The sequence below is a fragment of the Cervus elaphus genome, chromosome 10, assembly GCF_910594005.1.
Source record: "Cervus elaphus chromosome 10, mCerEla1.1, whole genome shotgun sequence".
In the NCBI taxonomy this organism is placed as follows: Eukaryota; Metazoa; Chordata; class Mammalia; order Artiodactyla; family Cervidae; genus Cervus; species Cervus elaphus.
In genome coordinates, this window is record NC_057824.1 from 47,552,027 (window position 1) to 47,566,750 (window position 14,724).

Consider the following 14,724-nt stretch of genomic DNA (forward strand, 5'->3'; position numbering starts at 1 on the left):
CAGAAGCCATCGCATTGAGAAGCCTGAGCACTGCAATTAGAGAAAAGCCCCTGCTCGCTGTAACTGGAGAAAGCCCACGGGCAGCAATAAAGACCCAGCACAGCCAATAAATAAATAAAGGAGCATAGGAAATGTGATAGTTGCACGCTTCAGCGAACCTTGGGATATGAATGGAGGCTTTTCATTGGAATTCCAGATCTCAAAACCAGTTTGGCTGGTCAGTTATCATCAATACTCTCCACTGCCAGGTTGAAGTATTTATTGAAAAATTGAAAACACAGATGCAATGTATTATACAAAGAAAAGTCTTAATACCCATAATAAAAGTACTGCTGGAAGGAAACAAAGCCAGTGGCTACCTGCCCTGGGAAGGTAGGCACTCAGTGAAAAATGAAATTCATTGGTAGGAACTAGTCTAATGGAAAATTAGGGGAAAAGGTTAAAAACAGAAGAAAAAAACAAACCCAACCCCACCCCTGCAAACCTAAACGTGACAGAGTTTGTTGTAAGTTTGAGACAAGTGCGTTATCACCAAGATTTCTCCGAACCCTCCTCGGTCTGTCCCCATGAGTAGTAATCAGCTTAATTTAGGGCCTTCAAACCTGAGGTAGTTGAGGGTCACCTGAAAGACATGTCTAGAAATCACCTACTCTCAGAATCGGACCCAACGATGTTTGACCAATTGTTTCATGTTGCTTTGGCTCCTGGGGTAGGAGACTGAGTCACCAGTCTGGGTTGTTGACCCCGTGTTTGGTCTGGACCTGGGAGACGTGAGCAGCAGACAGCTGGCCCGGTTTGCTGAGTTGGTGGCTGGCAGGCCCGAGGTGGTGGTTTTCTTTGCGACAGGCAGTGTGGTCTCTGGAGGACCGAGGATGGCAGAGAGAGGCAAAGCCGGTCTAGGTGGAAGGCCAATGCCAGGACCGAAGGCTTTCATCGGCGGGAAGGATTTCCAGAGACGTGGAAAGGTGGCAGAAGGTAGCAAGAACTTCACCACTCATTAAAGACCAAGGTAAGTGGAGCCAGGAGACCCCTCTAGACTAAGGAGCTGGCCAAGAAGCTGGCACCAGCCAGGTGTGAGCTCAGAACCAGCTCCATAGCAAGAGGCAGAAACAAATCAACCGGACTGAATGACACGTGCTTGTGACCCCCCACGGTACCTGGTGTAAAGCCTGTTGTCCGCCTTGGCAGCTCAGACACTTCCAAGAGAGGATGCTCTGGGCAGTGGTTCTTCCAGCCACTGGGTTAGGGATCCCGTGGGCAGCAGAATTAGCAAACAATCTAAACTCCATGCTCAGGAGTTTAACCCCACAAAAGCAGGTCTTTTGATTTTTTCTTTTCCTTATCAGGTACACTCATACCCTAACTCTAGAGATGAGACACTGTGTTATACAATTAAGGTAATGGATACGGCTCTATTTCATTAGCGCTAAGCTATTTCCTTGTTGTTGTCCTGCCTTGCTGTGACCCATTTACACTGACCCATGAGACTCCAGTCACGAATGATACTCAGTGACTAAAAGGCTGTGAGGTCCATTTTTAGCCCTAGGATGTGATTAATGGTTTAATCAAGGTGTTTCACACCCAGAATAACACGCTCATTTTTAGAACAGCCAAGGTACGACATTTTGATTTCAGCTGGAGAACGGGCTAGCTTCTAAGTCAAGTGATTATGAAAGTAATTATACCAATTCTGACATGTATTTCTTCATGGGAGACAGAACTAGCCTGTGTTCCAGTTTAAGTACTTCCATAATTGTTTTATTACTCTGGAAAAACTCGTGCAAGTTTTAAAAATTACTGTGGCTTCTTTTTAGAGGGAGGGTCATTTAGAGAAGCCTAACTTGGCTCAATACACTAGATTTTCTCCTCCTCGGTAATTTGGAGCACAATCATCTGAATGGCTGGGATGCTGGAAGCAAGGACCAGCCACCTTTGGAAATGCTGACCCACACTGAGAACACACCAATCGGCTTAACTGGTACAGCGGGGCCAAGGATGCTACGTACACATCATTCCATCTGAGCCTTGGATGGAAAAATATCCATAGCCGAGCACAAAGCAGCAGTCAACGTTAAGACCGGTCAGTTTCTACAGCTGCTGCCTCTTTAGCCCAGTTTGGAGAGCACACATCTGAGTCTCATAATCTGAGCTAATGGGAGGCAGCTCTTCGGGTGCCCGACTGAGAAAATGCAGAGAGGGGGAGTTGGCGATGGGCAGGGGGTAGGAAGGAGGGAGAGTGGATTCACAGTGATCAAACAGGGGTCTCACAACCTGTCACGTAGCTGCACTTAGCTACGGTCCTTGGGGACAGGTCCTGGGACGTGCTTGTTGGCTACTATCTATGAGCTGCTACAGATAAATGAAGGAAGACATCGTCTGTCCAAGATGGGAAGGTCACTTAAACGCCGGGGTCCATCTGGAGGTGAAGAAGTGCTGGCAGGCTGCCCATCTCCAGGACACCGTTCACGCGCCTCCTTCTTCTAATTCATCCTCCTCCTTCATTCCGTCCGCAAGGCAGCAAGGGCCCGGGACGTGTGGTTGGAAGGAGTCGGAGCCAGGGGTCCCCCCGCCTTCTGGTTTTCCCTGACCCAGATTCTCTGAGAACTTTCTTGCTTCGAGATTCAAACTGTTAACACACCAGATCTTGACCTTGTTTCTGCCTCTTGAAGAGAGAAGTCCCAGGGCAGCGATGCACGCCTTGCCATAGTCACAGCTGAAATCTCAGCTGCTGCCAGCATTTTCTTTGTAGGTTGCGGTTGCTGCTGCTGCTAATGGAGGTTAGTCATAAATATTCAAGGTACCAAACCAAGCCCAGGGTTCTTTCCTGTTGGGAGCAAGGCGGCCTGATCTTCTGGGTCTATTGATTAGGTAGAACATGGAACTATCTCCTTGAGATTCAAGAGGATGCCAAGGCAGAAAGGGATTGGAAACCCCTCACATGTTCCCCCTTAGGGCCCTGCCTGTGTCTGAAGGGAGGTGCCAACTCAAGGGACCATGGAACATTCCTTTGGGGGCAGGGGGCAGGAAGTGTGGCAACTCTCACTGGCTGGGTTCAAGCATGGGGTAAAGGTTTTTCAGCCCAGTCACGGGGAGTTTCTAAGATGGGTGGGACTCCTGAAGACCTGGGCTGTGTGCATCCTTCCTCTCCCTCTCTCTGTCATCCCCTTCCCTTGTGAAGGTGGGCAGAGGCTTTCGGCTGGGCTCCAGCTTTAGAAGGCAAGGCACTCGCTCTCCTTCCGCTTGACCCCGGGGAGTGGCCTCGGTGGACCCACACTCGTTCAGCAGGACACTCGGCTCGGGGGCTGGCGGGGAGCACCACGGCGAAGCCTGGTCAGCACCGTCGCTGTGAGCTGCTGTGGTTAGGGGGCCCGCGATAGCCCAGGGCTTCAGGAGCGATCCCCTGAGAGAGTTGGCTATGTGAGTAGAACTTGGGGAGAAAAAAGAAAAAAATACAACCCAGCCAACCACCATAAGAAGCAGTGGGAATCCATGGAACTGCCAAAAGAAGGGACACAGCCTTGGCATTCTCTGCCAGGACACTTCTGCTTTGCTTCCGACTCTGTGCAGACTCAGGGTCGGGTCCCGGTTTGGAATCCATCAGCCCTCCGGTGCTCACAAGTTTGTGCAAATGATGAAACGGAAAAGACTGAAAGGAAGACAGAAGAGAAAAGGCATAAGATCTTTCCTCTCCAGCTCAGCAGCGCCCCCACCTCCCACCAACAAAGACATCAGATGTTTGGGGGTAAAGCAGGACTTTCCAGTAAGAAGGTCCCCTCTGTTGGGGTGGCCCTAGTCCCCCCTCCTCTGGGGGAGGGGCTGTGACAGAACCCAGATCACGGGCTGGAACACAGAGGGTGTCCCTGTGGAAGGAATCTTTGGAAGGCCTAGGTGGGCCTGGGGTGGACCCCCAGGGTCTGCCCGTGACTGGGGGCAGAACGCGCGCGCGCACACACACACACACACGCATCGATGGGCAGCAAGGATTTACACTCTGACATGTGGGGCATCGGTGTGACTATTCTTTTTCGGTTTTCGCTTCTTGCAGTGTAGATGGTGGTGCTTCGGTTCCTAAAAGACAAGTTACTTCCATTTCACAGTGTTTCATACACGCATGCATTCATCTAAACAACAACCACGGGTGCCAAGTTGGGCTCTGAAATACATGTGATCGTAACTGCATCTCCCGGGTCACGTGTCCAGGGAGGCATCTCTGGTGGGTTCCCAGAGCCAGCGAGCCCAACAAGAATCACCATCTTGGTTGTGATCAAGTTGGCCTCTTTGGCCGTACAGAAAAGCAGTCTGCCCAGATTCTGGGTGACCGGGAGTTCCCGGGCTGGTGGGCCAAACCTTCCTCCACTCTACCCTGTTTCTGGCTCCTGACCCCTTTCGATTTCTCTCCACGGCTGGCTCTCTCACTGGTTCTAGGCAGCCGGAAGCTCGGAACTCACTAACCCTGTCTGCTGGGTCTTCACCAATCACTATTCATCCATTCACTACTCAACTGCATGCTGGCCCAAAACAAAACTCCTGGGGGAGAAAACCAGGTTAACTAAGTCTGAAAGGAAATAGTGGTGACTGAGTGACCACCAGTCAACGTTTAGGTTTTAAAAGGTGACTACAAAAGCTTTCTGTCCACCACAGTCTACCCCAGTTTGGGGCTCTCAGGCCATTCAACACTAGAGAGAAGGGAGGCTCTGAGAGTGCAGGGAGGAGGGAGAAGTTCCTGGTTCAGCTTTCCTGGAGGGGAAAGACCCTCATCACAGCCTCCCCCCACCCCCACGGGCTGTGCGGTCCCCCGCCAGGCTCACCTTCCTCCCAGCCCTCGGCAACCCCAGCCAGCTCGTAGTGCTTTTTCCGAAGCTCTCCCAGTTTCTGACGCTCCTTCTGCAGTTCATTTTCCAGCTCCAGCACCCTAACCTGTGGGGAAAGTTGGCCTTTTCTTTGAGCAGGGATCTGAGAATGGTCTCACGTCGACTAATCCCTTTCCTCTGTGGTCTGGGACTTCTTCTCTGTTATGCCTGCTGTTTCCATAGCTCAACCAGTCCTCAATTTCACCCTTGTTTCTGCTCTGATTTCTCCACCCTCTGGTTCATCCATCTATCCCACAGTCTTTCTCACTGGGATCCTCTGTTGAAAATGAATGATGCTTTATGACCAATGCTTAAATGAGAGAAGAGCTTATCTCATATTCCTCTGATAAATCACTAACTAAAAACATACTGAATGTGTGTGAAAGTTGCTCAGTCATGTCTGACTCTTTGCGACCCCATGAACTGTAGCCTGCCACACTCCTCTGTCTGTGGAATTTTCCGGGCACGATTACCGGAGTGGGTTGCCATTTCCTCCTCCAGGGGATCTTCCCGGCCGAGGGCTTGAACCTACGACTCCAGGTCTCCTGCATTGCAGGCAGATTCTTTACTGCTGAGCCACCCTTGGCTATTAAAAAAAAAATCTTGCCATTTGCAACAAACGGATGGATCTAGAAGGTCTTATAAGTGATATAAGTCGGCTAGAGAAAGAAAAACACTGTATAATCTCTCCTATATGAGGAATCTAAAAAACAAAACAACATGAAAAGAGACTCACAGATACAGAGAACAGTAGTTCCAAGAATGAAGGGGGGGCAGAACTAAGTGACGGTATTAAGAGGTACAAACCCCCAGTCGTAAAATAAGTCATAGGGATGCAATATAGAGCATAAAGAATATGGTCACTATTATTGTAATAACTTGTATGGAGACACATGGTTACTAGACTTATGTTGATCATTTCAGGGTAACATGCAAACATCAAACCACTATGTATACACCTGAAACTAACATAGTATTGTTCATCAGCTCTATCTCAATACATAACAACAGAAAGAAATGGGAAAAAAAAAAGGACAACTCTAATGTTAAGTCTATCTGTATGATGTATTCTAATCCAGTTACAACCCGTCTTTCAATCCCAGTTCCCTATAAGTCCAGGAAGAAACCAAATACAACAGTTCTGGTCTCCTTGCGATGCTGGTGTAACTTAGGGTTATTACTGTGCAGGAAAAGGTATAATCTCACTAAAGGAAGGGTTGGTTCTTGGTTATTCCCTCTCATTAACTTTAGGAAAATTTTTTTTAATTGGAGTATAATTGTTTTATAATGTTTATTAGTTTCTGCTGTACAATGAAGTGAATCAGGTGTGTGTGTGTGTGTGTGTGTGTGTGTGTGTGTGTGTGTGTGTGTGTGTGTGTGTGTCCCCCTCTGCTTGGACCTTGTGTGTGTGTGTGTCCCCCTCTGCTTGGACCGTGTGTGTGTGTGTGTGTGTGTGTGTGTGTGTGTGTGTGTGTGTGTGTCCCCCTCTGCTTGGACCTCCTCCCTACCCCCATGTGTGTGTGTGTGTGTGTGTGTGTGTGTGTGTGTGTGTGTGTGTGTGTCCCCCTCTGCTTGGACCTCCTCCCTACCCCCGTGTGTGTGTGTGTGTGTGTGTGTGTGTGTGTGTGTGTGTGTGTGTGTGTGTGTGTGTGTGTGTGTGTCCCCCTCTGCTTGGACCTCCTCCCTACCCCCGTGTGTGTGTGTGTGTGTGTGTGTGTGTGTGTGTGTGTCCCCCTCTGCTTGGACCTTGTGTGTGTGTGTGTGTGTGTCCCCCTCTGCTTGGACCGTGTGTGTGTGTGTGTGTGTGTGTGTGTGTGTGTGTGTGTGTGTGTGTGTGTGTGTGTGTGTGTCCCCCTCTGCTTGGACCTCCTCCCTACCCCCATGTGTGTGTGTGTGTGTGTGTGTGTGTGTGTGTGTGTGTGTGTGTCCCCCTCTGCTTGGACCTCCTCCCTACCCGTGTGTGTGTGTGTGTGTGTGTGTGTGTGTGTGTGTGTGTCCCCCTCTGCTTGGACCTCCTCCCTACCCGTGTGTGTGTGTGTGTGTGTGTGTGTGTGTGTGTGTGTGTGTGTGTGTGTGTGTGTGTGTGTGTGTGTGTGTGTGTGTGTGTGTGTGTGTGTGTGTGTGTGTGTGTGTGTGTGTGTGTGTGTCTCCCCCTCTGCTTGGACCTCCTCCCTACCCCCAATCCTACTCCGATAGGTCATCACAGAGCCCTGAGCTGAGCTCCCTATGCTATATAGCAGCTTCCCACTAGCTATTAAATTTACACATGGTAGTGTATATATATGGGCTTCCCTGGGGGCTCAGCAGTAAGGAACTCGCCTGCCAACGCAGGAGATACGGGTTCAATCCCTGGGTCAGGAAGCTCCCCAGAGAAGTAAATGGCAATCCACTCCAGTATTCCTGCCTGGAGAAACCCATCGACCGAGGAGCCTGGTGGGCTACAGTCCATGGAGTCGCAAAGAGTCGGACACAACTTAGCAACTAAACAACAAGCGTGTATATGTCAATGCTACACGCCTAAAATTCTGATCTTTCCTAATCACCTATCTCCACCTCCACTGTTTTCTTCCAGCATCATTTATGTTCATTCTTGGGGTGATATGTATAGCTGTATTCATTTCTCCCACGAGTCTCTCTCTGACTTCTCCCCATGGAAATAATATTTGGGGTCAGTGTCACAGGCAATAGTCTGATTCAACTTACTGATGGAGTTCCTACCTGGGAATCCATCTCCTGCCGTTTGATCTGGGTCAGTGTAATGCTTGAGAAGTCCATGCTGTCTGCAAGAATGGAAAAAGGAGGGTCTTGCTGAATGATACTCCAGCTGACACTTACTTGAGAAGTGGCTGATGCCAGTGTTCTGCTGAAATGCTTGGTTTGTCATTTACCAACAGATGCATGGATGTAAGGAAGGAAGGAAGACAGGGAAACCAGGATCAGAGCCGCACCCCCGCTCCCCTAACAGACAATCGTGCCTGGGGGCGGGGGGGGTGGTCATTTCTCTGAATTCAGAGGAATGACTCAATGGAAAAACTAGCTAACGCCTGTCCATATAGTGCTATAAATAGCATGCCCATGGGGTGTCTCAACTTACAAGAAAATAAGTTGGAATGTACAAAGACGAAAAAGAAAAACGAGAGAGAATTTGGAAGCTGGCCTGTGGGAAATTGGGATGGTGGAGAAGAATGTATCCACCCACACATGATGGAGAAGAAAAGCTCGGCTTCTGAGAGCCTACCTGTGTCCTCGATCTGTGATTTGCCGGAAATGGTTGAGGCCACAACCTCGGCGGTGGCCTGGTTTACAGCCCGAGAGGCCTGCAGCAGCTGGGCCAGGTTTGGGCTGTTCTTATCAGCTTTCACCTGCCAGGACCAAGCAGACTTAGGGTCACGCAACAGTCAACTGATGGCTCTTGACAATTATATGCGCTCTGCCGTAGCCACCCGTGAACTTCTCAAAAATCACTCCCTATGGGGGCACACTGGCATCACTCTCTAGTATCAAAAATCATTTCTGGCTTATTTGCCTGGTGGCCTTGAACTCTAACTTAACCAGTTTTTGAAAAATTTATGTTTAATTGGAGGATAATTACAATATTGCGATGCTTTCTGCCATACATCAACATGAATCAGCCATACGTATACACATGGCTATATACCTTAAAACCTCCCTCCCCCCTCTCTTAAACCCCCCTCCCATCTCTCCCCCCATCCCACCTCTCTAGGTTGTCACAGAGCACTGGCTTTGGGTTCCCTGTGTCATATAGCAAATTCCTACTGGCTATCTACATGTAGCAATGTATGTGTCTCAGTGGTATTCTCTCAAATCATCCCACCTTCTCTCTCCCCTCTATTTTGATAAAGCGTTCCAGTTGTGAAAACCAATTTGGGACAATAAACAAGTAGAGTAAAAGAACACTCGCTGGGGAACTATACAACCCATGGAAGGATGGTGACGAGCTTCGTGTTGGGATTAGTTGGGGCAATGGTTTGAACCTGGAGCCTTTTGAAGACAGGCAGACATTGGTTGTGGAACCTCAGAGCCAAGCCAGGGAACCAGCTAACTGGGCTGGCATTGTCCTTATTTGAGTGCTCCTTGAATGCATGATTGCTCAGGGGTAGGCATGGCTGAACCCTTAAAGGCCATTTGCAATAATAGTGAGGAAACCAAGAGGAGTGCATGCGCAGAGCGGGATAGAGGGGCTCCCTGCTGAACGAAGGCTTTTAGGAGACCCCTGGAGGCAGAATTTTAATTTGAGACTCAACCTACCTGGATGCTGGATAAACCATCTGTTCTTGGGGCCAGCACCACAGTTTGGGTTTCTAACCTACCCAGACCTTACAGTGTCCTGGGGCAGCTGTTTCCAACCTTTTTGGCACCAGGGACCGGTTTCGTGGTAGACAATTTTTCCATGGACCAGGGTGGGGGCTAGGGGGGTGGTGGTTTCAGGGATGTTTCAAGCACATCATGTTTATTGTGCACTTTTTTATTATTACATCAGCTCCACCTCAGATCATCAGGAATTCGATCCGGACGCTGGGGACCCCTCTCCCTCGTGGGGAGCCCATCACAGATCCTACCTTGGAGGCGGCTACAAGCTGGGCGGTGCTAGCAGCAATTTCACGTGAACACACCATGAGCTCCTCGAATTTCCCTCGGCCTTGTACCACCATATCAGCTGCGTCTCTTTGAGAGTCAGGAGACCAGACGGGTTATGAAACTGTCATCTGTAACCCCTCTGTTCTCACCGAGACTACTTCCATCACCTTGGCAGACCGGGAACCCAGCCTGCCTGCCCCACTCCTGTGATGCCCCAGGAGACCCAGACTCCTTTCTAAACTTTCAGTTCTATTAACGTCCTTATCAGCAATCCATTTCTAGGGGCCAGATTTTTCCCCTGAGTTGGTCCCTGGGGTGGATCACTGGAATGGGGGTGAAGGTGAGGAGCCCTGGATTGGACAGATACTTACACCAGGACAGTGGCTCCCCAGCCCACAGCTTTGGCGGCTGAGATAAGTCCTTCTGTCCATCGAGAATTCTTGGCATAAAACTCTTTAGGGGATGCTGTACCCTGGGGAAGAGAAAAATAATAATAGTGACCTTTTATTGTGTGCCCACTACCTGCCAGGTACTTTTTATATGTATTATCCCATGCAGTCTTCACAGTAACTCTGAGGGGGTGAACATTATTATTCCCATTTTACAGATGAGAAAGAGAAGATTCAGAGAGGCAAAAATACTTTCACTTAGTATACGCAGAAAATAAACAGAAACAAATCCTAGGCTTTTCTGACTCCAAAGCTGATAGCATTTCCATTATATCCCAATATCTCTATCTTATATATATAAGAAAATATATACTGGGACTTCCCTTGTGGTCCAGTGGTTAAGACTTCGCCTTCCAATGCACGGCGTGCAGGTTCAAACCCTGCTCGGGGAGCTAAGACCCCACATGCCTTGTGGCCAGAAAACCAAAACTTAAAACGAAAGCAATATTGTAACAAATTCAATAAAGACTTCGTAAGCAGTCCACATTTAAAAAAAAAAAAACCAAACTATTCACATACAAATAACTTATTTCAGGGGAATCTAGTTGCTCTTCGTGATTTGCCAGAAGAGGACAGTGAGTACACAGTCAGTGATTAAAAAAAAAAAATTTCTGGGGCTTCCCTGGTGGTCCACTGGCTAAGATTCCACGCTCCCAGTGCAAGGAGCCCAGGTTCGATCCCCAGTCGGAGAACTAGATCCCATATGCCGCAACTAAGACCCAGTGCAGCCAAGTGAATAGATATTATAAACAAAATTATTTATGAGGGATTGGAGGAGTGGGAATTCGAGGAAGGCAGTCAGAGGTACTAGGGACGTAATGTACAACATGATAAATATAGTGAACATATAGCAATGTATTATGTATGAAAGCTACTAAGCGTAAATCAGAGCTTCCCTGGTAGCTCAGATGGTAAAGAATCTGCCTGCAATACAGGAGACCTGGGTTTGATCCCGGGACTGGGACGATCCGCTGAAGACCCCCTAAATACTGGCAACCCATTCCTGTATTCATGCCTGGAGAATCCAACAGACAGAGGAGCATGGCATGCTACAGTCCATGGGGTGGCAAAGAGTCGCACGTGACTGAGCGACCAACACTTTCACTTTACTTTCAAGAACAGATCCTAACAATTCTCATCACAAGGAAAAAAAAAGCTTTTCTCAGCTTCTCTCATTTTGCATCTATAAGAGACGATGGCTGTTCACTAAACTTCCTGTGATAATCACTTCATGTGTGTAAGTCAAACAATTACTCTGTACACAGCATCATACATCAATCATATCGGAATAAAACTGAAAGAAAAAAAAATTCCTACTTGGAATTCCTGTTGGAATACCCAACAGCCTGAGAATCTACAGGTACTCCTAGATCAGTCCCTTGTTCTCTTTTAGGGGCAGAAAACTATGGTGCTAGCGGTAAAGAATCTGCCTGCCAAACCAGGAGACACAGGAGACCTGGGTTTGATCCCTGGGTTGGGAAGATCCCCTTGAGTAGGAAATGGCAACCCACTCCAGTATTCTTGCCTGGAAAATCCCATGGACAGAGGAGCCTGGCAGGCTACACAGTCCATGGGGCCGTAAAGAGTCAAACACAGCTGAGCACGCACACACACAAAATCAGCTCTCAGACTGATAAAAAGCACTACCAAACCAGATGTGGCTTTGTTCCTTATACGACTGTTTTCAGGCTCATAACCCACTCCCTGGACCACCGTCTCCTGAGCAGCAGCTGCCCACAGGGATATGAGAAAGGAAAAGAGAGGGTGATGATGCCAGCAAAGGAATGAGAAACTTGAAGTGACGCTGTCAACAAGTGATGGAGGGAGAGTCTGTCTGAATCACCCAAGTAAACTGCTGTTAGCAAGACAGGGCAGGGACCTCCCTGGTGGCGTCCAGTAGGACTCTGAGCTTCCACTGCAGGGGGCTGCAGGTTCGATCTCTGGTCAGGGAACTAAATCCCATTTGCCATGCTGCACAGCCAAAAAAAAAAAAAGAAGAAGAGAGAGGGGCACGGCAGAGCCTATAATGGAAAGTTGGCACCAGGCTGGTGCTTCTGACTTGCCCAGTTTCTAAAGTCCTCACTTCCTCCTCTGGGGGCTCGGACGTGCAATGCACACTGTTTTTCCCCAGCAGGTTCCAGTGACATCGGCTGGAGTGAATGAGCCTGCCGCCGGAGGCTCTGGCTCACTGCCCTCAGGGGACCTGGCTGTGCCCCAGCTTCTTTCCATGGCATCTGCTGACGTCCATGGGAGTGGCAGCTATACCCTCAGCTGAACGCACATGGCTGGACACACACAAGATCTAGCTGAGGGTGTAGGGAGTAGACTCAGGCTCTCAGCGAGCTGGGATTCAGTGACCAGTGTAACCAACGTCTGCTCTGCCCAGGGCCCTCACCCATGCCTACCCGGCCACTCTCCACTATCTCTCTCTGCAGCTCCTTCGAGGCCACGACCAGGATCTGAATGGCCTGCATTAGGCTGGTACAGGAACCAAGGATTCTGCAAAAGAGCAAGAACAACAACAACAAAGTCAAGGGTGCAAAACAGAGATCCACGACAATGCCGAAGCCTGTTCTCGCTTTCCTGCCTAAACAGAGGCAAACCTGGGATGGGAAAGAAGGCAGAGAATATTCTGGAGGTGAAGCCCTGAAGGAAAGGTGGGTGAGAGAGGACACTGGGAAGGGGATCGTCTCCATAAGGAACAGAACAGTGGTGACTCTTGGGGTTCCTTTCCCCTGCAATACAACAGCTGTGTCATGGTATTACTAATAATACTGATACTGGGGCTTCCCTGGTGGTCCAGTGGTTGAGACTCCGCACTTTCAATTCTGGGGACGCAGGTTTGATCCCTGGTCCAGGAACTAGGATCCCACACGCCAAGGGGTGTGGTACGGCGGAAAAATAATCATACCGATACGGACAACTCCATAGACTCAGCCGTCCCCCGTGGCAGCTTTAATGTTCTACTCTAATCGGTATGAGCCAAGGCAGGACAAGATGTATCCTCATCACCCAGGGGCAACCACGCCGCTCAAACTGACCTTTCGTTCACCTCCAGTTTGACTCCTGTGTCTCCAGCTCGGGATTTGCTGAGCATCTCCTATTCAAAAAGAAGCAGGGTTTCCGAATACATCACAGAGACTGAGTACCCACTGGCGTCCTGTTTCATCTCGGGTCCAACATCCCGCAGATGCCGAGAAACCCAGCAGTGCCCACCCACGTCCTCATGAGGGTCAGGAAAACAACTCAGAGCTCCAAACTACTCAGTGGGAGGCAGCTGGCGCGACCTACAGCCTGTGAGTGTCTTAACAGCCTGGGACTGTGCTGATGGGCACAGAATTCTGAGAAGTGTGGCACCATGCCAACAGGGGCAGCTGCATCGAGTCCTTGAGGCAGGTCCTCCTACCAAGGCGGACGGCCTGAGTCTTCCACCAGAGGACCTGTCCAAGGTGCCTGCTCAGCTTTTCCCGGAGACGACAGCTACTGCTGATCTATTGAGCACCTGCCACTGAGACGCCTGTGCATTATCACACCGAACTGTTTACAACAGCGGTCCCCAACCTTTTGGGCACCAGGGACCGATTTTGTGGAAGGTAATTTTTCCATGGACCAGCCATGGGGAGGGGGTGGTGGCGGTGGTGGTTTCAGGATGATTCAAGGGCATTACATTTACTGTGCACTTTATTTCTAATCTAATGCCGCTGCTGATCTGATAGGAGGTACCTGACTGTGGCTTGGAGGTTGGGGACCCCTGCTTCCTCCCTCTGAGGGAGGAACTAGTGTCATCACCATCATACAGAGATGGAATCTGAATCTCAGCAAAGTTAACGTAATTTACTGGAAATCTTACAACTAGCAAGTGATCAGTCTGGAACTTGAGGTTGGATGGCCTGACACCAAAGTATGTGTGTGATCCTTACAGAAACTGCTCATCTTCCCTTGGCTAGAACTTTCTATTTTCTGTTTCTCAGAGACCCTAGGGGGTTTGGGTTTTGGTTTGTTTTCTAGAGGACTTTGCAGAGAAGGGGGCTTTCCTGGTGGCTCAGACAGTAAAGAATCTGCCTGCAATGCAGGAGACCTGGGTTTGATCCCTAGGTCAGGAAAATCCTCTGGAGAAGGGAATGGCTATCCACTCCAGTATTCTTGCCTGGAGAATCCCATGGACAGAGGATCCTGATGGGCTACAGAGTCAGACACGACAGAGGTGACTTAGCATGCACGCACGCACATGGGGGCTCCGCAGAGAATGACTGAGATACACCCAAGAGGCAATGCTGCAGACAGGTAGCAGTTGCAAAGCATCACTTTAGGTGATGTCACAGACACTCCCATACCTCTATTCTGGCTGTAGCAGCTTCAATGGCAGCGGAAGTGGCAGCCATCTCCTTGTCCACCAGGTCCCCCAGTTCCTCCTGTTTGATGTCTAGGCCTCTGGGCAGGAGATCCTGTGAATAGCATCATGAACGCTGAGACCACCCTCAGACTTCCTCTCTATCCTCCTGTGGCAGACTGGTAAACCTCACATGACAGAAGGTACGAGGGCCCCGCCACGTAACACTTCTGCAAGCCAGGGAGGGGGCTTGTCTGGAATTCTCTCTACCTCATGAGCTCTACAACCCCACGCTCCTCCTACCTCTGTGCTCACTCAGAACCTACCTCCTTCCAAAAGGTCATCTCCACTGACCCCCACAAGGCCACTCAGTTGTAGCTGCTCAGACCCTAACCCCACCCAAAGTAGCATTGATTGAATTTGCTGCTTGGGAGGTACATCAAAAAATCTTCAAATGGGGATGATGTCTTCCAACCAGACAACCTGTCCCTTATTT

General features: G+C 49.4%; 1 protein-coding gene across 3 annotated transcripts in view; it reads right to left on the reverse strand.

Annotated features, from left to right (window-relative positions):
- Window positions 1–242: 242 nt before the first annotated feature.
- The window catches only part of HIP1 (huntingtin interacting protein 1), a 135,533-nt gene continuing 121,051 nt past the window's right edge, over window positions 243–14,724 (reverse strand). For all 3 annotated transcript variants that reach the window (XM_043915008.1, XM_043915006.1, XM_043915009.1), the window contains exons 23-32: window positions 14,233–14,343; window positions 12,940–12,998; window positions 12,304–12,397; window positions 9,821–9,921; window positions 9,431–9,536; window positions 8,089–8,212; window positions 7,569–7,630; window positions 4,809–4,917; window positions 3,989–4,068; window positions 243–3,646 (exon numbers count right to left, since the gene is read on the reverse strand). In XM_043915008.1, the coding sequence (XP_043770943.1) occupies window positions 4,016–4,068; window positions 4,809–4,917; window positions 7,569–7,630; window positions 8,089–8,212; window positions 9,431–9,536; window positions 9,821–9,921; window positions 12,304–12,397; window positions 12,940–12,998; window positions 14,233–14,343 (819 nt within the window). In that variant the 3' untranslated portion in view covers window positions 243–3,646; window positions 3,989–4,015. The remainder of the gene's footprint in view (window positions 3,647–3,988; window positions 4,069–4,808; window positions 4,918–7,568; window positions 7,631–8,088; window positions 8,213–9,430; window positions 9,537–9,820; window positions 9,922–12,303; window positions 12,398–12,939; window positions 12,999–14,232; window positions 14,344–14,724) is intronic.